General features: G+C 50.0%; 1 protein-coding gene across 5 annotated transcripts; it reads right to left on the bottom strand.

Annotated features, from left to right (window-relative positions):
• Window positions 1-244: 244 nt before the first annotated feature.
• Window positions 245-16,160, bottom strand: PPRC1 (PPARG related coactivator 1). 5 transcript variants are annotated; one of them, XM_069460094.1, is made up of 14 exons: window positions 15,979-16,160; window positions 11,278-11,466; window positions 10,203-10,349; window positions 9,981-10,082; window positions 6,969-9,864; window positions 6,653-6,706; window positions 5,746-5,803; window positions 4,886-4,956; window positions 3,204-3,924; window positions 1,706-1,849; window positions 1,549-1,615; window positions 1,313-1,434; window positions 933-1,084; window positions 245-653 (listed from the first exon to the last, which is right to left on the bottom strand). In XM_069460094.1, the coding sequence occupies exons 1-14, from the start codon at window positions 16,129-16,131 to the stop codon at window positions 550-552; spliced, it is 4,980 nt and encodes a 1,659-aa protein (XP_069316195.1). In that variant the 5' UTR covers window positions 16,132-16,160; the 3' UTR covers window positions 245-549. The 5 variants fall into 5 exon arrangements, with proteins under 5 accessions (XP_069316195.1, XP_069316198.1, XP_069316200.1 ...); XM_069460097.1 differs by having other exon boundaries at window positions 1,549-1,609; window positions 10,203-10,248; XM_069460095.1 differs by lacking the exon at window positions 15,979-16,160 and having other exon boundaries at window positions 410-653; window positions 4,886-4,953; window positions 11,278-11,447.
• Window positions 16,161-18,046: the final 1,886 nt, after the last annotated feature.

Genomic DNA, 18,046 nt, shown 5'->3' with positions numbered 1-18,046 from the left:
CTCAGACCCCACCCCAGAAGTCAGAATAAACGTTCTAAAAAGAGCTCCACATGATTCAAATGCCCTTTCAAGTTTGAGAAGCACTGCCCTAAATGACTGATTTCACAGGCAATACATCTGAGGAGCCAAGTTTCAAATCCAGTAGGATTTTGCACCTGACCAGAGAGGCATGTCCCTGGTTGGGTTCAGATGGGAAAAGTGAATACATTTGGCACTAGCCCCATAGAAAGAAGTACAACAGCACTTGGGAGTTCTCTCTAGTTCATGTTTATTAGTCTGCATAGTGACTTAGATGTTCCAAACAGGGGGGAATCCCTCAGCTCCACCCATCTCACATAGGAATGCAAGTTAACTTGTTTCAATACCTGTTATAAAAAACAAATACCCCTTTAAAAAAACTCTGATTTAACACATTTTTTATTTCACTTTTTTCCATTTCTTTATAAAACAGTCATCTCCTCACTAGCAGCTCTCTCCCCTAGAGTGGGGGAGGGGGGTGGAGGAGGTTGGGCACCTCCAAAGAAAAAGGGGGAGGGGAAGGGCCCAAGGTTACCTCCGGAGGTTCTTTTGGGCCTGTTTCAACAATGTGTCAAAATCAAGAGAATCAAATTTGCTCTTTACAGGTGCAGGGTCAAAGTCTTCCCGGTTGGAGTCTATAAAGGTAAAGAGGGACAAATGTCAAGGTCTCTGACCACACTTCCCAACCACAGCATCCTCAAATGGCCAGCCATCTCCCATCCCAACATAATAGATGGAGCTAAAATTGCCCTGATTTTTAAGTCAGAGCCCCCATTTCCTCTCTCATCCCATCCCTTACATTCTCTGTATGTCAAATGAAAGTAAGTCTGCCTAGACCCATTCTCTAAGGGTTAGGCACGCTTCTGGAGAGGGGATGAAGTATGCCAAAGCCTCAAGGCCCTCACTCCACTCACCAAGATCAGAATAGCTCCTCTTGCAGAACTGCCTGCGGCCCCCAAAGCAGAGATCAAAGGGCTGCTCATCTGCCTGCCGCAGCTTGTGGCCACTCTCAATGGCTGCAAATGCCTCCTCAGCATAGCGGTAAGTGACGAAGCCATAGTTGTCACTGGTGGGGAAGGTGAGGCAGGGGCTGGGGTGGCCATTTGGGCACATGCCATGGAGAAGACACAGCAACCCAGGGTATGGAGGTGGTTCTCCTTCCCCAGTGGCCAACCCTCTGTAGAAATGAAGGTGCCCCACATTGCCCAGCACACCAGGGCAAAGAGGAAAGACAAAGAAACATCAAGGTAGATGAATGAGAAAGGACATCCTGAGCTTGGGGGCCCAAGCTTACCCCTGGACACGGAAGTGGATGGTGCATTCCTCAATTTCTCCAAAAACCGAGAACCTCTGTTTCAGCTCTGATCGAGTCATGCGGCCAGGTATCTTCCCAATGAAGACCACCCTTCTCTCTTCCTATGTTGAAAAAGAAAGAAAATTGACATACCATGTCTGCAGCTAAAGACAGCTCTCTGAGCTCATGGCTCAGGGGGCAAGCCCCCTCCTCCCATGACCTATTCCTCTACTCACTATTGCACGCTCCTTCTGCAGCACTCTCTGCCTTTGGTAATGGTCATGTGAACGATAAGAGCTGTACCTGACAAAAGAAGGTGTCGTCAGCCCCCCTAACAAAAGACAATTCAAGACTCAGAACTCTCAGACACTGCCTCCCTGAACATGTGCTCACCGCCGCCTCCTGTCACTTCTCCGCCGGGGGGACGGAGATCGCGAACGGCTTCGGGAACTGGATGAAGAGGATGAGGAAGATGAAGAAGATGATGACGAAGAGGAAGAGCATCTTCGAGAACGTCCAGAGGAACTGCAGCTGGACCTGGAGAATAAAAGGGCATGCAGGAATGCTGGAGGTAGTGCAGGTATGCCCCACTTATCTCACCCAGGTTCCAGCCCTGCCTCTCTGTTAGGAAGCTAAGGGCCACAGAAAAAGCAGAGCAGAGGCACTCTATAATAACAATTTTTCCTCACAGATGAACTGAGGCCCCTCATGGAAATTTTGAAACACCTGGAATGTTTAGGTAGAGATATTTATTTTCAATTGTGCAATTAAAAATTGAAAAATAGGCTGGGCATGGTGGCCCACGCCTGTAATCCTAGCACTCTGGGAGGCCAAGGCGGGAGGATCGCTTGAGATCAGGAGTTCGAGGCCAGCCTCAGCATGGGCGAGACCCTGTCTCTACTAAAAAAATAGAAAGAAATTAGCCAGGCCACTAAATAATAAAAATAGAAAAAATTAGCTGGGCGTGGTGGCGCATGCCTGTAGTCCCAGCTACTCGGGAGGCTGAGGCAGGAGAATCCCTTGAGCCCAGGAGTTTGAGGTTGCTGTGAGCTAGGCTGATCCCATGGCACTCTAGCCTGGACAACAGAGCAAGATTCTGTCACAAAAAAAAAAAAAAAAAAAAAAATATCATTTCCAACCATTGTTTCAAAAAAATAATTGAAAAATATCTGACAAAGGAAGAAAAATAGAGACTCAGGGACATAAAGGGCTGGGCCCCAGGTCTCACAACCAGCTCTCTGTGGTGCTAGGGCCAGACCTGGGTCTCTGGGTTACTATTGCTCCCCTACCATGTCTCACAGGAATACTGTGACCATGGCATAACGGTAGGTGACTGTGCTAGATCGGCAGTAGGGGCCATTTCTAAACATATGTCTCATGGCCAACACCTATGAATTCTTCATTAAGTGGGAAAATTTGAGTCTACTACTGAGAAAAAAACATGCTGCCAGGATATAGATGAGGCCATAGTGACACCCAAAGGAACTATCCCAGACACTTTTCTCAACAGATGATTAAGGGAAGAACTGTTTTCTGTTAACAATTAACCCACTAGCCCACACAGCACCGAGAAAATAACCATAAATGAGGACTGATACAATGTGTGAAAAAAATCAACATGCTCAAGATCAAACCCTGTCTCCCTTGAAGGCAGGCCTCAAGGAAGCAGACCTCAGGGGATACCCCAAACTCCAACAAGGGACAGAAGCTATCATCTCACAGCTTGCCTCCATCAACAATCCAGGAGAGAGGTGAAGACAAAAGCCAAAGACAGAAATAGAAGCCTTAGTGCCTGAAAGTACCAAAGACAATGTGTAAAAGCTTTCAAAGTAAACCACAGAGTACACGAACTTCCTAAACGGAGAGGACCTAAAGGGCCACCAGAGCTCACCTTCGCCACCTCTTGTGTGGGGGGGAGAGGGACCTGGACCGGGATCGGGATGAGGAAGACGACGATGAGGATGAGGAAGATGCTTCGCTGGTCCGGTTGGACCCAGAGCTGACAGAATGGCTGCTGTGGCCGCGGCGGCCCTGCCAGCCCCGGCTTGGGGGGCTGGTTGACCTGCAGGCTTTTCGGTAACAGCGCATTGACCGCTGCTTGGCTGAGGGCTCAGGGGGAGTCCTAGTGCTCATGTCATTCCGGCAGGGCGAGGCCTCAGGGGACAGCAAGGCAGATGAGGCAAGGCAAGGCGCTGAGGGATCTGCCTGCTCAGTGCTAGTCCTGTGATCAAGTGGTTCCTGGGAAGCAGCTGTGCATGGGGGCAGGGGCGCGGCTGTGCCCAGGGACAAGACAGGTTTGATGGTGATGTCCTGATGGCGTTTGACGTTCCATCGGGAGCCCACCTCTGGAATGACTAGGGCAGGCATCTTTTTGGGGGGGGTCCTGCTCCGGACACAATAGTCATGGTCCCCAGAGCCAACATGGACTGGACTAGGGCCACGGACCCCTTCTTGGAAGCAGACTGCAGCTGGATGTTTGGCCTCTGTAACTCCTTCAGGCTTCAGGGTTCCCTCCTGGGCGGTGGACTTAGGAGATTTGACTTTGGCCAACAGTGAGACAGCAGCCAGGGGCTTCCATAACTGATGGGGAGGGGTAGCTGGAGGGGTGAGCCCTGTTGAGTGGGAGGGAGGATGGAGATAGCAGGATGAGATCCCATTCTACACTTCCAAATACTGTGTATATAGGCTCCAGAAACCCCCACCTCATCTCACAAAGTACACCAAGCTCATTCCCCATGTTCCCCCTCTAGGGGATCAGCAACAAAATCCTAGCCAGCCAGGGTCCTCCTGAACCCTTCATCCTCTCACTACCCATACCTAGGTGGTGACCAGGTCCTATCTGGTCTACCTCTGTATTCTTAGATCCACCCCCTCCACCCAGCACTGCCTGACTTCTAGGCTGCATCTTGCCTGGACTCATACAATCATCTTCTGATGGTCTCCCTACTTCCAGCTTCATATCCATGCACGTGTCTTCTACATTCCTGCTAGATACAGTACCCAAAAACCCATCCGGTAAAGCTTTTTCCATTGCTTCTTCACTGTACAGGATAAAGTCCAAACAGCTTGACATGGTATTCAAAGTTCCTATAATCTGGCCTCCTATCCACCATTCCAGCTTTATCTCTTACTTTAGCTCTGCCCACCACCCTGATCAGCCACTACACTCCAGCCGGACCAAGCCACTCACAATTCCCCAAAACATATGGCTGGTTTTGTTCCTCAGATCACTCAAGGTGCTCTGTCTTCCTAGATGCCCTATCCCCCAAATCTACCACCTGACTGGTATCAGTGATTTTCTCAAGCCTCAGCTTAGGGGATCACGTTCTACACAACCCTTCCCTAACTGTCCCCCTTCATGTCTCACTGTAAACCATAGGCTTCTTTAACATACCACCTCTGATACTCAATACACTCATTTGTTTACACATCTGCTCCCTAGGCTGTGAGTACCTCAAGGATGGAGATCAGATCTCTGTATCCTCAATACCTACACACGCTTGATGAAGAGCAGACTCTGTAAATGTTGCTGCATAAACTAATCACAGGCAGTGTTCCCCACCCTGAACCCACCTGCTACGTTGGCCAGTTCTGGGGCTTGTAACCGGTCTAGGGGCCTCTTCTCCTGGGGAGTGTCAACGCTGCTGGTGGGGGGGAAAAGGGAAAGCCTGATTCATTGCCTCCTCAATATCTTGTACATCTGCTTTCCTCACAAAGCAATGGGAGAGGGGTGTGACAGAGAAGAATGGGATGCACAAATGCCCCCATCATCCTCCTCCTACATAAGAAGTGTCCTAATGACTAAACTGTAGATTGGGTCTCAACTCAGCTCTGCCCAATTCCAGGAGGCAGACTGGCCATGACCTTAAATAACCCCCACCTCCTTCACATCAGGAGTACCACCTGCCCAGCTCAAACCAACCTGAAACCAAGTGGAGGGGAACGTGCTTGGCAGAACAGAATGGGGTACCATGAACATGAGAAATGAAAAAAAACCTCTCAGTGCTGAAGACTGGGGAGCAAGGAGGTCCACCATGCCCGTGTCCTCCAAGAAATCAGGGAAGTCCTAGCCATTAACATCTTCCCCCACTTTAAGTTACACCATCACCAGCATTGAGCAAGCTTAAAGTCTGATAAATGAAAGAAAGAAATCCCCAAAAGCATGACTTGCCAGAAGATGATAAAAGGCAGCACCTCCAGGGTATTTGGAATCCCTGACTGGAATCAGCTGGAGGGCAGTACACCCCCTCCCACCTTATCCCCCAAGACAGTTCCCAGTAGTGACGGGTAGAGCAGGGGATAGGGAAACAGGGAAGACTCTAGAGCTGACTAAACATCCCTGCAACAGAGGCATCCAGTCGATGATCCTGGAGCACCAGCCGGCTGCTGACGAACAGCTGTAGGGTAACTCGCTCACATGTCTCCATACTTACCCTGAGTTTCCTACAGCCAAGCTGTCAGCAGGAGCCGGGGGAGGACACTCCTTTTTGGCTGCAAAGAAACCATACTAGTTAAAAGCCCAACCAGATGTTCCAGACTAGGAGGCACAGAGGGCTTGCTTTGGAGACCCAAAGGAGGAAAATCCACTTTGCCAACATATTCCCTGTTGGGCTCTCCCCAAAGAGATCCAGACTCCTCCAGTGGGTGCCCAGGTACTATTTTTAATCATGTCTCTTTTCTGCTCAGAAACACCCACACTCCCCACTGAGTTTGAGACAGAGTCCAAATTTATAAGCCTAGCATTCAAGGTTCTACATGACCTGCCTAACTAACTTCTTTGCCTACTCGTGTCCTGTACTTACCATATTTTATATTTTGCCTCACACTATGTAGATACCTATTACCAACTCAGAAGTCATTTCTGCAGATTTTTCTCCCTAATTAGACCATAAGATCCTTGAGAACAGGACACTGTATCCTCTATAGCCCTAGAGCCACACCTTGTACTGAAAAGCCCAGCTATTCATTCCCTTCCAAATGCACCATACACTATCCTTCCTATACATCCCCTCTGCCTTTATTCACAACATACACATTCTATGAAATCCTACCTGTCTTTCAAGGCCCATTTTCCCTCTAGAAAAATGTTCCAAGGAATCCAAACCTATTTGGATCTCTTAGTCTCCTCTTTATAGTACTTGCCATGTTGTACCCACCATTGCCCCTGGCTTAGATTACTATCACAGGTGAATCTTGTCTCCCCATTCCAATTAGGGGGCTGCTCTAGTGGCTAAGACTACCCTTTCCCTTCACCCCAGTTTAAGTAACTACAGGGCTGGGCCTAAAGGAAGTATAAACAAAAAAAAAAAAGTTGGAGCAAAACTACCCAGGTTCCCTCACCTTCTGATTTCTCAAACTGCTCCAGCAGACTGGACAGGTCCGATGCCTCAATTCCTGTAGAGGTACACAACACAGGATTGAAAACCAGCCCCTATCAACTGAGTACACAGGTCCCAGGAAGCCCATAAATCACCTCACTTCTCTCTTTCCACTCCCCCTGCCTACTGTACTAAGTGAGCCAAGGCAGCAGCACAGAGCACAAGGATTCAAGCAAACCCAGAGCTCTGCCTCTCAAGAACCCTCCAAAGAAATCCAAAAAAGGCCCAAGTCAACCCTTGTACCCTTCTTGATACCAACTGAACTGTGTGGTACTCACCAATTTCACTGATGAAAGCCTGTACCACGTCTTCAGGACCCTGGGTACGTGGGGTAGGCAGGAAAGACAGCTTTCTTAGACGGGCTGGGTGGACAGCAGGCAGCTTGGGGACAGTGCTCTGCCTCAGTATGGGAATAGCCTTGGTAGCAGGAGAGGGGGGCTTCTCCCTGGGCTTGGGCTCCTGGGTCTCAGACTTTGGCCTCTCTGATGCAGGTTCCTCAACAGCCACACCTTCAGCAGACACACATGGCAGAGCCTTCATCCGGGGGTTTTGCATCAGGGAGGACACCTTATGTTTCAGATGGGGAGATGGCGGCACTGGCTTGACCTCCACCTTGGTAGGCTCTACCTGTGGAGCTCCATGGCCAGTTGGCCCAAGACTGAGGGGAGGAGCCATTGGCACAGGACGTACATTTTCAGGAGGGCCAGGTGGAACACCACTGGGCTCCTTCTTAAGTGGAGGAACAGCTCTCCCAACAGAGGTTGGAGGCAAAGGAGGTGGAGGAACAGTAGACCAGAACGGAGGGTGTTGTGCCCCTGGGCCCCATCCCAAGGGCCCATAGGTACAGCTGGAACTGTAAGGTGAGACTGGGGCAGGAGGGGGTACCCAAGGCACATTGCAAGTGGGGGGCACAGCATAGGTGCCAGGAGTACCAGACACTAGGGGCACTGTTGGTGGGGGAGGCAGACAAGAATAGGCAGAAGGGGACACAGGGGGATAACAAGGCCAGGGTGGCACAGGGGCATAGTGAGTATAGGGATCAGGGAGCACTGGCCCCATAGACATTGGGAGACTACGAGGCTGCAAGGGAGGTGGGGGCAGACTTGGGGGCATGCCCAGCCCACCTGGGGGAAAAGGCAGAGCAGTGGGCATTGTGGGAGGCATGGGTGCAACAGGGGACACGGACTGTACAGGAGGGGAAGGTCTCGCCAGCAGTAGCATCTCTTGGGGTGGCACTTGCTCAGTGGGACTTGAGGCCACAGGTTTGCTTGCCGGTGGCTCAGGACTAGGAGAAGAAGGGCTGGGACCCACAGGTACAAAAGAAGCCTCACAGGAAGCTTCAGGGCTTCTCTGTAGAGCTGTCTTCTTGGCTGGGGCTGGTGGGATGACCAGACAAGGGATGTCTGCCAGCCCTGTGGGGGTCTCTGGAAGGCTGGGCCACTTCCCAGCTGGGGGCTGGGAACTCCTCTCTTCTGCCTCTGCTTGGCGTTGCTGCCTTCGTCGCCGGTATTCAGATAGGCTAAGAGGCCGAGGTCTGGCTTCCTGGGTTGTGGCATTAATACCACTTTCTACCTTCAGAGGACCCGCAACCTCCTTGACTTCAGGGATGATGGCCTTTGGGGAGTCCACGGACTCTGAATCTAGGGGCTGCGGAGCTGGACTCCCCTGGGCTGATGATGCCGCACCACGTCTGGGATCAGTTGGTCTGGACTTAATTAGCACAGGGTCAACGGGAGCCAGGTCATTTGGAATAGGGTCAACTGGTACTAGATCGACTGGAGCTGGGCCAGATGGGACAGCATCAACAGGTGGCAAGTTATCTGAGATGGGAACAACCACTGCAGGGTCAATTGTTCCTGAGTCAGCCAGGACTGGGTCAATCAGCACTGGGTCAGCTGGGAGCTCTGAGCTGGCTGAAGCAAGGCCAACCAACACAGGGTCAACAGGTATAGGGTCAGACAGAACAGGGTCAACTGCAGTGGGATCAGCTTCAACAGAGTCAACTGGCATGGGGTCACCCTGGGCAGAGTCAACCAATGAGAGATGAGTTGGGACATGGTTGGCTTGGACAGTGTCAACCAGCTTGGGGTAGAGGTCTAGAGGACCTTCTTTAGCAGGACTACCTTGTCCAGCACTTCTCTCCGAGTTCTCAGAGCTAGGCTTCTCCAAGGCAGCTGCCCAAGCCCGAGCCCAAGCCCGGGGCTTCCCCCTACCCTGTAGAGGGCCAACCTCTCTTTGAAGTTCTTCCTGAGGTTGTTTCTGCAAATTGCCTGCCTGAGAGGTTGCTTCTGTAGCCACAGTAGACTGCCCACGAGAAGATGATCTCAGCCTCCTGGTGTAGCTTTCCACACAGGCTGCTGGCTGCTCCTTATTCTTCTTCCTCCTGCCCTTTCGAGCTCTCTGGGAACCCGGCAGCACTGCGTTGGCAGGTGGGTTCTGAGGCCCCTCGGGCACCATTGGCTCCATGATCTCCCTGGGCTCCAATAAACAGGCTGAGTCCAGCTTTTCCTCTGAGTCCAGTAACAATCCCTCTTTCTCAGAGCAGAGGGTTACCTTGGGCACAGCAGGCTCCGTCTCTGACTCCATCCTGGGCATGAGGAGCTGCAAGGTAGGATTAGTCTCTAGTGAGTCATCCAGAAGCACAGGTTGGGGTCCAGTGGGCATCTGCCGAACCACAACTGGGATCTCTAGGTCATCACCAGCTGTGGCTGCCTGCCCCACTATCTCTAGCACCACACAACTCTCAGCCAGTGTCAAATCATCTGGCTGCTCCTGAAGCTTATCCTCAAGTGATGCCAGGTGAGTAAGGTTGGGCAAGCAGTATGGGTGCATGGCCCGCACCAGCTCACTCAGGGAGGAGATGCTCTCATCGCCAGCTGCTGGCACCACCATCTCTGCTGCTATTGCTTTATCTTCTTCCTCGGGGCAGGCCAGGTGCATGGGGAAGTCTGGGATATCGCTCACAGAGTTGTCAAGCTCCCCAGCAAGAAGCTGGCCACTGAAGCTAGCTACCTCCTCTTCTTCTTCTCCATCACTGCGTTGCTGGGGAGGAGGGGATTGGCCCCAACGTGGTCTTGATCTTGAGGGTCTCCAGCTAGGAAGCTTGGGGGAAGAGGTCTCCAAGAAGGAGGGTGGGGAGAAGTCCCAAGGGGGATCTGTGAGAGACATTTCCACCTGCAAGAGACAAAAGAAGCCTCAGAAGGAGTTTCTCTGGCAATGTATTTTCTAGACCTGTTCCCACATACTCCTCCCACCTGGGAGTTCCTGAGGGCCCCCTATGTCAGGCTTACCCCACTCACTCTGCTGCTGCCTGTGCTGGGCCCTAGTGGGTCAACAGGGGTAATGAGGTCACGTTCTGGAGGTGTCCGAGAGAGAGTGAGCAGCTTGTGCAGCTAAAAGGGAGAGAAAGATCTGAGATTAGTTTGTGCTTCAGACACATGTGAGTAGGCCCACAGACATGGTTCTAACCTTTGCACCAACCACACATCCCCTCTCCCTGGTTCCACACTCACAGAGGAGCCCTCCCGAGGTGACACAAGCAGCTCCGAGTCAGGAATGCTGTCAAATGGAGACAGGTTCTCAGAATCTGCATTGTCCAAGATCTCCGTCAGAGCCGTAAGCAGCGACACTTCATTCTGATCCTCCAGAGATAACCTGCTCTGCTCCAGAAAAACGAGAAGGTCCTACCAACATCTCTAATGACCTAGTAGACCACTGAGAAGGACTAGGTGCCAAGAGAATCAGTTTGCCAGGCTCAGCCCTGCTCAATTTGGCAGTGAGAAGAATCTGAGTACCAGGAGGCATGGGTTCCAATCTCATTTACCATCCACCACCTTTCTAGTGTCAACAGAGACCTGTCAGACTTGAATTTTAAAAGTGTGGGTTTCACACACTCCCTCACCCTCAGGTAAAAATGGAATGCTCAGCAGACAACCCTTGGCTAGACTAGAATTGGGCTCAAAAACAGATCAGAACCCTCTGGACATGTAGGTCAGGAGGCCAGATGGGGGAATGGCCTTGGACTATGGTCTAAGCAAGCCAGGGAATCCTTACATAAGACATAATCTAGTAGCCTACAGCCTAACTCCCACCTACAGATAAAAAAATATACTTCAGGCTGGGCGTGGTGGCTCACGCTATAATCCTAGCACACTGGGAGGCCGAGGTGGGAGGATCACTTGAGCTCAGGGGTTTGAGACCAGCCTGAGCAAGAGCAAGAAGACCCCATCTCTAGTAAAAATAGAAAAAATAGCTGGGCGTGGTAGTGTGTGCCTGTAGTCCCAGCTACAGGGAGGCTGAGGCAGGAGGATTGCTTAAGCCCAGGAGTTTGAGGTTGCTGTGAGCTAGGCTGATGCCACAGCACTCTAACCCAGGCAAAAGAGCAAGACTCTTTCTCCAAAAAATATATGTGTGTGTGTGTTTGTGTGTATGTGTATGTATACATATATTTCAAGGGCTCAGATTGGGCAACCAGGAGCCAAGGTCCTGGAAGAGCAGAGCCACACCTAAAACAACTTCCAGGATTTGAGCTAGAGCCTCCCATGCAGAGCTCCTACCTGAAGACCTCTAAGTCCAGCTCCAACTCACCTCTCCGAGGCTCCCAAAATCCTCAATGAGGGAGATGAGGGAGGCATCCATGTAGCTCTGCATGGTCCCCAGCAGTGTCTCATCCTGCAGCAACAGCTCTCCCATTTCCAGGTCCTTGTCCCTCAGAGATGGGCCTAGCCGAGACAGACTGACAAAGCCAGAATCACTCCCCTCCTCATGCAGCAGCACCTAGGGCAAGAGAGGGCAAGGTGAGAAGGGCACCAGCCCTCTAGGGGCAGCTGATTGATATGCTCCATAAACCAGGTACCCAGCCCCTCTACCAATGGGCCCAAACTCAGCAGTACCCCACCATCGCCAAACCTCTGGGCTGGCAGGGCAGAGAGAAGTAAAATCCATGAACAAAAGCCCCAACCAGAACGGCAGTTTTCAAGGACCTTATAGGCAGAAAAATGTTTGGACTCCATCCAGAAACAGTTGGAGCCACTGCAGAGTAAAAACATCAAAAAGATCAAGATTGTTCAGAAGTCATCTGCCGGTGGGGGTGAGAGTGACAGTCTGAGGGCATACCAAAGGAAAAGAGGTCAGCAAGGAAACTGGAGACTGTTTCAGCTACAACAACCTACCTACCTCAAGTCCCACTTAGGCCTCTGTTCTCTGTTCTCTTCTTCAAGAAGATACCTCAAGCTTCCCCAGCCCATGGTGATCTCTCTTCACAACACTAAATGCACATTTTTCTGCAGCATTTACTTTTCTGGCAATCACATCCTGTCCCTATGACATTCCCTGCATCTGTACTAAAATTAGATTCCAAGTTGCCTTGGGGCAAATAAACCTTTGTATTCTATAAGCATATATTCTTCTTGGCTCCTAGAAGAGTTTAAACGTGTTTATACTTCCTAGTTACCCATGATGCCCAGCACAGTATCTTATACATAGCTGATATTCACATTCACTTCATGCTTTTATTTTGAAGGCTCAACAGTGTGCCACCCAATCTCTTGATGGTAGTTCAATTCCAAGGGAAGGGTCTCTTCCCCACCTCTCCTAGGTAACAGCAAAAGAGAAAGCTTGATTCTGTAGCTAGAGAAGCCCCACCCGACACTCCTTTGAGAGCTAGTGACATCTTTTAGCCTGGTGTCAGGCAGGGAGCAGCCCGCCCAAACCTGTCAAGAGTGTGGGCATGGGCAGGGCCAGAATTGACAAGAATGGCACTGGTGAGGTCAGAGGCCAGAGCCATGGGTATCTCTGCTAATAGTGCCCCTTGTCCTCAGGGGATACATTTGTCCTCAGGGGATACATTCCAAGACCCCTAGTGGATGCCTGAAATCACAGATAGTACCAAACCCTACATATACTATGGTTTTTTTATATATGTATATATACACACACATATCCATGATAAAGTTTAATTTATATATTAGGCACAGTAAGGATTTAACAATAACTAGAATAATTATAATAATATATTGTAATAAAAGTTATGAATGAGAGAATATGGTCTTTATCTCTTAAAGTATCTTATTGCACTACACTCACCTATTTTCAAACCATGGTTGACCGCGGTTAACTGAAACCACAGATAAGAGACAGACTACCTTTGCATAAGAAACTTGATGCAAAGGCCTGAGGATCAAACACAGACAAACCAGACACCCTCCTCCCCTTCTGCAGCAAAGGGAAAGAAAATCCGCACCTCTTCCAAAAGAAAAAAAGCAACAGGTGTGACTTCACCCCCGCCCCCCCTCCCCCAACACACACAAACACACCCTCCTAACAGAGCTGAGGTGTTCCAATATCCAATGAGAGGAAAGGCTGGTTAGGGACACTTAAAGAGGCCAGGTCCAGAGATGAACTGAAAGGCAGCAGGTTTTAGGCACTAACTCCTCCCAGGCCTTCACAATCCTGTAATTACAACCAATAACTGAATAGCAGCTGGCTCAGCAAACACTCCTGGGTGAGGAAGAAGGCTGCATCTCTACCTGCCCTGCCACCTACCTATCAGAGCCCCAACCACTAATGTGAAATCTCACGATGATCCCCAGCTCTACAAACTATTCATCTGCACCTCCATCAGGCATCCAGTCAGAGGACCCCCCTCCATACCCCATTACCTGACCTCACCCAACCCTCAACCCCCAAATAGCACAGCTCCCAGAGTACCAAGATCATTCAAGGGCTAAGCCCAGCTAAAAGTGTGAGGCAGCCACCAGCAGCTCTAACTTCAACAAACTCCCAACTGGCTCTTCCACAACAATTTTGTCCCTCCAGGATTCAAAACCAGCCAGAAACTTTTCAAATGCATGTCTGATCACTTCCTGAGACCGTCCTTAAATCCTTTCAGTGGCATCTTACTGCTTTTAGCATTAGGTTTAAATTCCTTAACATGGCTTACAGGAGTCCTGATCTTCCCCACTAGACTATTCTACTCCAGCTTGTCCTCTCCCACTACTCTGCTATACAGGGTCTCTCAGTTTCTCCAATAAGCCATGTTCTCTCCTCCTTCAGGCCTTCACATAGTATTCCCTCTGATCAAAGTTTTTCTATGGACAGTCTTCAAGTCTCAGCTCAAACTGTCCCTTCCCAGATCCTGCAAAGTATATTACTAAAGCCAATTATATAATCTCAAATATTCTTTTGTCCCATTCATCATTATTTATTATCTGTCTATCCTGATTAAACCATAGTAAGATTCTGGAAGACTGGGGCCATGTTTGTGTGGTTTACCACTGTATCCCCTGTGCCTAAACATAATGGTACCTCAATAAATAACTGGTCCACTGACCAGCTCACACACAACCATCTTTGGTTTGGTGGGGACAATCTCTCCATGAGACCCTCTCCAACCCCAAAAGACCAGCTGTATTACAGCTGGATCTTGGATCTCTCCTGCCTCTCCCCCAGAGAGTGGGCAGCACCAGCCCCAAAAGATGTCACCTCTGAGAAAATGAGGGAGAAAGGATCTGCTACTCCCAAATTCATGCCCCAGAAGTCATTTTCCGGCCGGGCGCGGTGGCTCACGCCTGTAATCTTAGCACTCTGGGAGGCCGAGGTGGGTGGATAGCTCAAGGTCAGGAGTTCGAGACCAGCCTGAGCGAGAGCGAGACCCCCGTCTCTACTAAAAATAGAAAGAAATTATATGGACAACTAAAATATATATAGAAAAAATTAGCCGGGCATGGTGGCGCGTGCCTGTAGTCCCAGCTACTCGGGAGGCTGAGGCAGGAGGATCGCTTGAGCCCAGGAGTTTGAGGTTGCTGTGAGCTAGGCTGACGCCATGGCACTCACTCTAGCCCGGGCAACAAAGTGAGACTCTGTCTCAAAAAAAAGAAGTCGTTTTCCCTTGGGCATGGGCATGGATTGGTCTACTGGACCTGACATTACCAGGCAGCCCAACTCCCACCTAGAAATACGCACAAAAAAAAATGCTGTCAAGAACTCAGCTTAATTTCTTAAGAGAAAATAACAGTTCAAACTAATTCCTGCTCACTTCACCCTGGTTGGAACTTTTAAGAAGTCCTCCACTGAAGAGTAGGACAATAACACTTTTTAAGTATGGAGAAGTGAAGGGTAAGAAAAAAGAATCCGACAGAAAGAATTCCTCCTCATCCAATACATGTTCAACTAGTGTTGAATAGTTCTCAAACTGCCTCCAACTTTTCCCATTCCCAGCAAAAATTCCAGACAGCCTTAAATATGGACCACTCCAGTTCCTGTGTGTCAGTTCCCAGGAGCAGGCCTCAGCTGCCTCCTCAAAAGAGATGCTGGAGGAAAAAAACGGGAGGGGGGCAGGCTTCCATTTCTCTTACTTAAGCTTGCCTCAAGTGTGTGTTGACACTCCCCATGCCCCTTGAATCACTAATGAGGCAGGACTGCAGGCAACCAAAACGCCAGTGCCGGTGACTCACAACCCACCCCAAGCCGGTCAGACAGAAGCAGCCACAAGCTCACTCCTCTACAGCCCTTCAGCCTCAGCCCTCTAAACCTCCCCAACACACTCTGCTATCTGGGGGGAAGAGACTCTCCGACATCTGGAAAATCCTTCAGTAGACAGGCGCTGCAGACCCAAGCAGTGGAAAAAAAAACTCCAGGACTCCTAGCAAAGTTGACTCTAGCAGCCCCTACCTTCCTCCCCGGCCGGTGAAGCCCGGGCCGGAGATGGCGGGACCGGCTGAGACACACCCAGTTCCCAGCAGTGCGGCTCCAGGGCCGATACTAGATGCCCGACAGCCTGGGATGGGAGCCACGTGGACATCCCTTCCCCGCCCCCACGTGGACCCGCGGCCCGCGCCCCCCTCCACCGGGAGTCCAACCCACGTGGATGCCGGGGCCGCCTAGAGGGGGAGGGGAGGCAGATAAGTTCTCCCGGGAAAATTGCCCCCCCCACCCCACGTGTCTCTGAAAAGGGAACTGCTGCGCTGAGCTAGGGGAGCAGCACTAGGCATCTTTAAAGGGAGGTCTTAGCCTTCAACTCCAAATCTGAATCCCTGACCCCCCCCACTGCGGGCCATGTTTCCGACACCGGGCTCTGACCCTGCGGCGTTCCTCAGAAATGGCCGTAAAGACCCTGCCTCTGCCCGCCTGGCCCCAGCAAATGGCTTAGGTCCACTTGGCCTGACTCGGCTCCTGCGGCCACCCGGCATCGACTATCAAGCGCTTCCTCCCTTTCCTGTGGCGTCCACGTGTCACCGCCCGGCACACATCTCTCTGCTGCCAGCCGCGGGCCGCCCGCCAGCCTCTCACCTGCTCCCCGCCGCTCACAGCGCCCAGGGTCCCATACGGCGCTTGGCTCCGACTTCCCCAACCGCTGCCGCGGGCTCCGCCGCCGGGATCTGGACCGGGGCCCCCAGTCAGGGGCGGCGCGACTCCCTCTCTCCGTCCCCGGCGCGCCGCCATCTTGGCCCCTGAACACCCAGCGCTGCTCTGATCGCCGGCGCCGCCTCGCCCAGCCGCTTGTGGGAAGGGAACTACAACTCCCGAATGACACTGCAAGACTACGGCTCCCAGAAGGCCATGCAGCGAGACAACTTGCATCCGGGAAAAGGGCCCTGGCCTCGCGCGAGGGTTCTTGGGAGTAGTAGTCGCTTTCAGCAGAGCCCGTCTGGCACAATCTCTATTGCTTAGTTTTGTGTTACAAGGGTAGACCAGTTTGGGGAGCGCGTAGCAGTTAGGGGGAGAGTTAACATATCATTTCATTTTCGTTAATTTGTCCAACTGTTGGAACGCCCTCTTTGACATACTACCTGCTCTACATTCATTTCACCTTAGTCCAAGTGGATCTATGTTTTGAAACACCACCCCCTAGCGGGCACCCGCACTGCGGGAGCTGACCCTCACCTAGTCCCACACTGCGGCAGTACCGCACGTTTAATCGTAAAATACCGCATTCTCCGCTCTCTCTGCTGCCACTCGGAAACTTACGTTGAGTTCTCATTACCAAATTTATTACCAAATATTACCAATATTTCCTGCTGCTCCAGATCTCCTTACTGTTCCCCCCAAAACAGGTGTTCTGCCATTGTTTTTCTGCCTGGAATACTCGAACCTCAAAACGTATTATCCTCTATTTGATCTAGGAAAGACTTTTTGACTATCGCCGCCAACAGTGATGCCTCCCTGTATTTTTATAGTCTATCGCTGTGTCTATCATTCACTCATTTGCCACTTAGAACCTGCTTCATATTCTTTCCCTATTTTTAAAAAACCTTATTACAAAAGCTTAAAAATTATTTCAAAATGTCCAAAATTGAATAGAGTAAAAAATGTACTTGGTCTGCAAATTCCAGTTCTACTTTCCAAATTTCACCCTTGTTACCTTTAGTGTGTAGTCATTCACACTTTTTTTCTATGAATATAAAAATGTATAGAAACACAAATTGCTCTTTTCTTTGTTCAAAAATGGGATCATTCTATATGTATGGTTCTACAACTTGCTTTTTTTATGTAACGATATGTTAATCCATTCATTAACCAAATATTTACTGAGATCTTAGTACCAGTTCTATTATATCAATATATCATTATTGAAATATGTTTCCAATTTTTCTCTGTTAACATGTTAAGTTACAGTGAACATCTTTGTACAGATCATGTACATGTATCTTTGCACTTTTGTGCACTCTTTCTGTGGAATAATTTCCTTGAAATTCAGTTGCTAAGTTAAACAATGTATGCTTTTGAAATTTGAGAGATAATGCCAACTTGCCCTTTGGAAGATTGCATCAAGATAGGTTCCCACAAAAAGTTTATGATAAAAGAGAACCTCTTTTTAGGTGTTTCTTAATCTTTGGGGTAAATTAGTATTGTCTTCCCAAATAAGCTCTAAAAGCCACAAATTTGGAAACTGAATCTTGTTCACAGTTTTCTCTATAAAATGGTTGTATGAGGACCAACAATAAAGTTTACTTCCAATAAAGTTGATTATGAGAAACTAGCAAGAGCAATATAGATAGCATGGTTTTTCCTCTATGGAACAGATATACTCTTTTTTTTTTTTTTTTGAGACAGAGTCTCACTCTGTTGCCCAGGCTAAAGTGCCATGGCGTCAGCCTCACTCACAGCAACCTCAAACTCCTGGGCTCAAGCAATCCTCCTGCCTCAGCCTCCCGAGTAGCTGGGACTACAGGCATGTGCCACCATGCTCGGCTAATTTTTTCTATATATATTTTTAGTTGTCCATATAATTTCTTCTTATTTTTTTAGTAGAGACGGAGTCTCGTTTTTGCTCAGGCTGGTCTCGAACTCCTGACCTCAAGCGATCCTCCCGCCTTGGCCTCCCAGAGTGCTAGAATTACAGGCCTGAGCCACCGCA

Source organism: Eulemur rufifrons, chromosome 28 (assembly GCF_041146395.1).
Source record: "Eulemur rufifrons isolate Redbay chromosome 28, OSU_ERuf_1, whole genome shotgun sequence".
Lineage (NCBI taxonomy): Eukaryota > Metazoa > Chordata > Mammalia > Primates > Lemuridae > Eulemur > Eulemur rufifrons.
The sequence above is the reverse complement of the archived record's forward strand: the minus strand, read 5'-3'. Positions and strand labels throughout refer to the sequence as shown.

Bases quoted from the DNA above. Each gene is read 5' to 3' on its own strand.
- PPRC1 (XM_069460094.1), bottom strand. From the start codon at position 16,131: ATGGCGGCGCGCCGGGGACGGAGAGAGGGAGTCGCGCCGCCCCTGACT. The intron at 11,467-15,978 runs GTGAGAGGCTGG...CTCTTGCCCTAG, and splicing joins CTGTGAGCGGCGGGGAGCAG to GTGCTGCTGCATGAGGAGGG. The intron at 654-932 runs GTGAGTGGAGTG...TTACCTTTATAG, and splicing joins GAGGAGCTATTCTGATCTTG to ACTCCAACCGGGAAGACTTT.